At 35.1% G+C, this 7,297-nt stretch overlaps 1 protein-coding gene across 1 annotated transcript; it reads right to left on the reverse strand.

The window, feature by feature from the left end:
- Nucleotides 1-3,301: 3,301 nt before the first annotated feature.
- Nucleotides 3,302-6,969, reverse strand: RB195_016222 (uncharacterized protein; the record flags this gene model as incomplete). Its single annotated transcript, XM_064207281.1, has 9 exons — nt 3,302-3,356; nt 3,437-3,507; nt 3,661-3,773; nt 3,900-4,078; nt 4,739-4,848; nt 5,524-5,640; nt 5,736-5,903; nt 6,239-6,378; nt 6,858-6,969. The coding sequence occupies 9 exons, from the start codon at nt 6,967-6,969 to the stop codon at nt 3,302-3,304; spliced, it is 1,065 nt and encodes a 354-aa protein (XP_064063162.1).
- Between the last annotated feature and the right edge of the window lie 328 nt (nt 6,970-7,297).

Here is a 7,297-nt window from a genome sequence, read left to right on the forward strand (position 1 = left end):
GATCATCTGTTTTTTTTTTGGTACACCTCAAATCACCTCAAACACAACGAATTCACATTGGGAGAATTATTTACACTTCTCTACATCCCTCTGAAGTATAGCGATTTCTCTAAGTCCATGTAAATTAAAATATGAAAATTTCTAATTTTTTTCTATTTTTCTTCCTCTTTTTTTTTCGTTGGATCACTTTTTTTTTGTTCTCAAATCCGGCGAATTCACACAATCACACGAATTTGGAGAGAATTGATAGCATTTTACCGCAATTCCTCCATATTTTGGCGAGTTTTTCCGTGGGATTTTTCTGACGGATGTGGAAAAGGAAGTGAGGAACAAACAAAATAGCTTTTATCAGTGCATACAGACAAATATTAACATCAAATATCGGAACGAAATGAAATAAAATGAAAATGAAACGAAACGAAACGAGACGATGAATTAATAATACCAGTGAAAAGAAAGTGGACATATGAAATCGGAAATTCTCAGCATAGATCATCATTTTGCACTTTAAATCATACAATATTCACTATGCACTACCGCTACTACTAACTAATACAATTTAGACACATATATATGTATTTATTTCTCATAATAGAACTCTGTTTGGTTTTTTATCTCTAACAATTTACTGGATACTCGATTTGGATGTTGACAAATACATCGGTAGAATCGGTCAACAACAACGATTTTATAAAATGTCGCAAGAGCTTTATTCTTCCTAAAGTTATAATATCCTTAATGAGCAAATTTAAACCACGGTTCTGTTCCAAATATACCCAGAAATATTTCCCACAAAATAGCGAGAGAGAGAGAGAAAAAAAAAGAGAGGAAAAAAATGACATCACAATACAGTTGAAATAATAGCTACATAGAGTAGTTCAGATAATTATTATAATATAATTATAATAATTACACAGAGCCCTAGAGAACTACTTTAATGATAGTTTGATGCGGGGGGGGGGAAGGGGAAAATAAACATTTTCAGAGGAACAATAGCGAATTATTGAGAGAATTATTAGAGAAGAAATATAAATCAACAGATGAGATCGATCGATCAACTTGAACTTCACCTTTGGTTTCTGGATAATTCTGGCGCGAGTGATAAGCGCTAGAAATTTCTGTGTTTGGGTTTTTTTTTTGTTTGTTTGTTTTTAGTTTAAGCAATGTTGCTTATTATATAAGCATAAAATAAGCATTAATCAGTTTTTTTTGCAGAAAAAAGAAAACACAATAAATAAGGAGCATGATAGAGTGAACACACACCCACACCCACACACACCCACACACATCCATGGATATTCAAAATTTTTCCTCAATTTTTCCTCAATAAAGACCCGAGGAGGTTAAGGAGTGGACAAATCGACGTGAATTATCTATCTGTGTATCTATATTGGTGTGTTTGGTGTTGTTGTGGAGAATTTTTTGGATGGATCGATAGGCAGGATTCTGGATGAATACTCTGGATGTATGTGTGTGCGTGTGCGTGTCCGTGTGGATGAACGTCATCGTTTATCGGAGATCCTGATGATTCCAGCAACGGCAAGAATGGGCGGTGAACAGTCGCTTATTTATGGAAAAAGACGGACGAGACGCTTAGCGCTGCCCGTGGAGAACATGAAAAAGCCTGGAACAGATCATTTAGCATCTTATCATGCTATCGTATCATATCACTATATTATTATTTTATCTATTATTTTATTCTACTTATTATTTATTATGATAATTTCTTATTTTGTCCCATCCGAGAATCGAAAAAATTTGTGGAGAACATGAAAAAGGCCTGCAAAATAGCATTTAGCATTCTATTCGATCATATCATCATTTATCATATTACTATCTCTTCTATTATTCTATTCTACATTTATTTTTTATTTTTTCTACCGGAGAATCGAAAAAATTCGTGGAGAACATGAAAAAAGCCAGCAAAATAGCATTTATTCCATTCTATCATATTATTATTCATTATGTCATCCTGTTCTATCATATCATTATTTCTTCTATTATTTTATTCTACATTTATTTTTTATTTTTTTCCTATCGGAGGATAGAAAAAATTCGTGAAGAATATGAAAAATACCCTTTAAGACATCATTTAGTATCTATTCTATCATATAATTATTCATTATATCATAATATCACATTATTATGCCATTATTTCTTCTATTATTCTATTAAACATGTATTTTTATTTTTTCCTAACGGAGAATCGAAAAAATTGTGGAGAAAATGGAAAAAGCCTGCAAAATAGCATTTATTCTATTCTCTTACATTATCATTCTTTATATCATGCTATTATATCATATTATTATATTATTATTTCTTCTATTATTCTATTCTACAATTACTTTTTATTTTTTCCTCCGGAATATTGAAAAAATACGTGAAGGAGTGCAAAGGTTTGCAGAAACTTTTATTCTGGAATTTTCGGGATTTGATCGTAAAAGAGTGGTGAGAAATGGTTTCGAGAAAAAAAAAACGTCGGCAGTTTTCGGCGATTCTCTGGAATTTAAAACCAATCCTCTTGGGAAACTGCGATTGCTATGAGCAGATAACGTTTCTTTGAAATCCCGAAAACATTCTGACTTTTTTTTTCCGGAAAATCCTCCACTTCAATATCATTGGAGGAGATGGTCTCCTAATGATAACGGTGCTGAATCAACCATGTCCATTACGGAACGATTACGATAAAATTACTTTCGAAAAGGTGGCGGTGCGGTGAATCCGCCAGCACTCGGCACGTGAGAGGCACGTGAGCGGCACGTGCAACGAACGAACGGCATCGTCTACGGCGTCTACCCAGGTTCATTTCGGCCGTAATGGTTGCGTATACGGTATGGGCATAGGAATTCAGGCATAGGCAGTACATGAATTTTTTTCTTATAACACATCTCATGCAAGAAAGGTTCTGTAACGAAGTTAGCGTGACGGGACCTTCGCGAGCGTGGGACGACAGTGGATTTGGCGGGAACGCGTGCGTAAGAAAGTATTTTACAAAGACATTTTTCTCTTTTTCTTTCTTCTACGCTTTAAAAGTAGGGTTTTTTTTATTTCCACTCATTTGTGTAGTGTCGCGGTTCGTTAGGATCCGGTATTCGTCCTTTGTTTCCCAGAATTTTTTTGTTCAATTTGTTTGGTTTTCTGTTTATGAGAAGCCAAAAGTTATACAGTACAAATACAGTACAAACATAGGACTAAGAAGGATAGAAGCCAGGTAAAGCTACCTCCGGACATCTCCAACATTTTCGTATTTTTAAAGGAAACGGATCTTTTCTTTTTTAATGGCTTTAAAAAGATACGTACCTTAGCGACACCCGCAAGCTTCGACCCGCATATCAGGATAGTTTTTGATGATAATTCTACAATTGCAATTATATACGTTGACGGAGGAAAATATTAATTTTCTCTGTTTTTTTTTCTCTCCAAAAATTCAACTTACTTATTATCAACGTCCAAAAATAGTATGGAAAGATGTGTAGTTTCTGTAGGTACACAACAAGGTGGTGGCACCTAAAATTATTCACCTTATTTCATTTCATCTTTCATTTCATCAATTATTCATTCATTCATTTGGTAAGTTTACTTTTTTCCTCATGCCTTTCTTTCTTTTTTTTCTTATTTGTTATGCCTGAATCAAGGAAATCCCGAAAATCCTAATAATACCTGTGGATTTAGTGAGTTAGTCAGCGATTGCACGATGGCATGATTGGTCGCGTTTAGATGAGCCGGCAACGGATGTGGACATATGCCGACGCATTGTCCAGCTTCATAGCTTTCTGGAAAAATTCTTCGGAAAAAATTAAGATTAATAATTAATTAAATCAAAAAAAATTCTGGTGGTGGTGGTGAGATTTTTTTTTGCATTTCTACACGATCCTAGAAGATTTCCGAGGGGAACTAACTTGGTGCCAAAATCCATTCTTGCCATCCGATTTCTTCGAAATCCACGTATAACGCCTTTTTCTGGCATATTCCGCTATCGGTAGCGTTATGACGATGATGTTGTTTTCGTTGTTTCTTTCGATCACGGCGAGTTGGCGCGGATCGTTTTCGTCGAACACGTGACGGTTCTTTTATTACACTGTAAATTAGTACAGCTTTAGTACAGTACAATTACCATAGAACATACTGTATTTCTACCATATTTCTATTTATGGGAATGAGAAAATACGCTACTTTCGAAAGAGAGATGGACAGTGCGAATAGTCACATTCAGCAGCCTGTATCTAGGTGAAAATAAAGGATTTTGTAATTTTCCAGGACGTCACTTATGTTCGTTAACAGGTCTATGATCCATGTTCACAACTGTTAGCTGAGATTTAACCTTAATACTCTTAAAAAATTTCCCTAATAAGATCCAAAAATTCAAAAAAAAAACTCAAGTCTTAAAAAGAACCGAGATTAGCACAAAAAAAAATAAAAGGATTTTGCATGATTTGATTGTAATATTTTCAAATTCATTCCGATTTCTTCTGGAAAACTCTCGTCCTACCAATGTGTCGGGAGTTTTCCTTCTTGCTATTCGATATTTGTTTTTTTGGCCCATGGTGACCCTCTTCCTATCTTAGAACTATTTTTTTTTGACAAAATTACGACTGCAGATGATTGATTGGTTGACGGTACTATCCATATTTTGAAGAAAATCCAATGAAAATTTGTGCTGTTATTCTCAGTTAGTTTTTGTGTTGTGTCTGTACTCACAGACGATACAACAGAATAATGTACGCCAAAAAAAAATCACCTGTAAACAACTAATGGAAGGCTTTGATGTCGCGAAAGTGGAACTGTGGACATGGAATGTGGTTCAGACGAATAGATTGCAACATCAGGATGATCGATTAGTAACATCACCTGGAAAAAAAGAGGAATCTAATTAGTTATTTTCAGTTTTTTTTTTCCTGAATGAACGAATAGACTTTAATTTCTATTCTAAAAGATAGTTATTCTATCGGAAAAAATACGAATAATCATCGTTTCATTTTCGTAAAATCACCAAAATCCTTCCCTTCTTTTTATTCTGTTCATTCGTTCGACTACCGTAGCTAGGATTCGAGGACCCGGAACAGAACTCAACTTTTTGCTACATCAAACAACGTATTCAACATTGCTTGAAAATTAAGGATGGCTTCTAAAATCACTGGAAACCTATTCAAATAGAGGATTATATAACATTTTGCATCCGTAATACCTACTGGTTCGGAAATGGGTTCATAAAGAATAGGAAGCATCTAGATCTACTTTATATTTATCAATTTTTTATATAACAATGGTCTCCCGCCCAGAGGAGTACTGTGGAATTGAAGCTAAAATTTATTCCACCCATGCAGCGTTTAAAAAGAAAGAAAAAATTATTATATTAAATTATTTTTTATTTATAGGCGACTTTCCAATTATTTTATCCAGTTTTTCCGGAAATATTAACCGTTCAAAAAATTCCCGAACCAAATTAATCAAAGACTGACCACTCGGTTGAAGGTTTGAAGCAAAATGATTGTAATCGATCAGATCACACCCGGCAAAACCCACCGTATCATGATCGTTGCGGGACGCACGAAGTGCCGGTGTAACGTCAAGATCGACCCATTGTGTTGGTCGTTGAGTGTCGGAGACGTCAATGATTTTTGAGTCAAGCAGTCTTTGTATCTGAAAAAAATTGAAAAAAGCTGTTGTAGCTGATGGTGATTTTATGGAAAACTCGGTCAGCCAACTCGGATCTCGGACAACTCGGATCAACTAACCTCAGGATGATGTTGTTCGAATTCGTAGACGCTGATACGACTGGATTTTTTTACTTGATGTAGTTTTATTTTTAGATTTGCTCGTGTCACTTCCTCTTTGGCTGCATTTCGGACAGAAGCAGATAGATTGTAGGATACGAGGAGACCAGAATTCAGCTCGAAAAGTTCCTGAAGTACTCTCTTGTAACTCCACAATTTTCAGGATTTAGCATTTCATAAACCGGAATTTATTTTTATAATGATCTCTTCAAAAGCGTAAGAATTCATTTATGACAAACGAAAAGCCCAGGTTTAATTTCAGTAGGTTGCCATACCAGAAATATTGAATATTACAATAATAATTCGTTATAATTTTAATTTAGGAATAATTACAGTAATTTCGATATTACTTCCTACATTTTCCTCCGTGTAATGAGCTGATTACGAAGCTAAACCGGTGATCGGTGTGGAGGAAATCTCCAAATAACTTTTTGGAAAAAAAATATCCCCCATAAAAAACGAACCTTTGGATAGTAATGCCGTATCCAATCCATATCCCCATCCTCACTCGCTTCCTCATAGATATCCCACACGTGATCCGGGATAGGAAGCGTAGGTCCAGACAAATCGGGAACGCGAGGGAAACCAAATCGACGGAGGAAACCTTTAAAGAAACTAGTGCTTGCAATCGCTCAAATTTTTCCAAGTAAATTTTTCAATTTTTCAAATTTTAATTTTTCCTTCTTCTTCTTTTTTTCTTTTTTTCTTGCTTTTTCTTTTTTCTTTCTTTTCAAATTTTAAGTTTTTCAAATAAATTCTCAGATTTTCCACTTTTATTTCTTTAATAGCCATGGAATTGTCATATCCAACACTTTTAAAAGGCACGCCGCTATTGGTTGGTTGCTTTAGCTAGCCAATAGCAGACCTAGCTGAGTGCAGGGGGAGGAGTTTATCTCATAGTGGAAATTTTCGACTCTTTCAATTCCTAAAATAAAATATAGGAAAAAATAAATAATAAAATGCTAAAATAATGAAAAAAATGCAAAAATATACTTTTTTCTGTAGCTGAAATCAACGTTAGACACGAGGGATTTTTTTTTCTGAATTAAAAGGTTAAGGGATAAAATCAACTAGTTCACAAACCTTTCTGTAACATGCCAAGCTCGTGAGGATTAAGTGCCAGAGACGAAGACACCGGCGGCGTAGAAATTGTGAGAACGACAGAGACACAGACGACGAGCAGGGCGCGGTTCATACTGAGCACAAGACGACGCACATTGGAACGACCGGAACGCGTTGTTCACCGCATAGCACCGGCTTTGAACTGGAATCATGGTCATATGTATGGTTACGGTAGACGGTGAATGAAAATCGTATGTTAATATTTTTCCGGGCATAAACGTGTTTTTCGTACGCTTTATTCAATTAAACAAGTAATAACAACATATTCAATACAATTCAATATTCAATTTGGAAAAAGGAGAAAGATTGTGAAGGGAAATTTTTTGGGACCGTCGATGTCCCGAAAGAAAGGCGAGAAAACATGAAAATACCCTTTGAAATGGATTTTTTGAATGTCTTAG

Source organism: Necator americanus, chromosome V (genome assembly GCF_031761385.1).
Source record: "Necator americanus strain Aroian chromosome V, whole genome shotgun sequence".
NCBI classification, from domain to species: domain Eukaryota; kingdom Metazoa; phylum Nematoda; class Chromadorea; order Rhabditida; family Ancylostomatidae; genus Necator; species Necator americanus.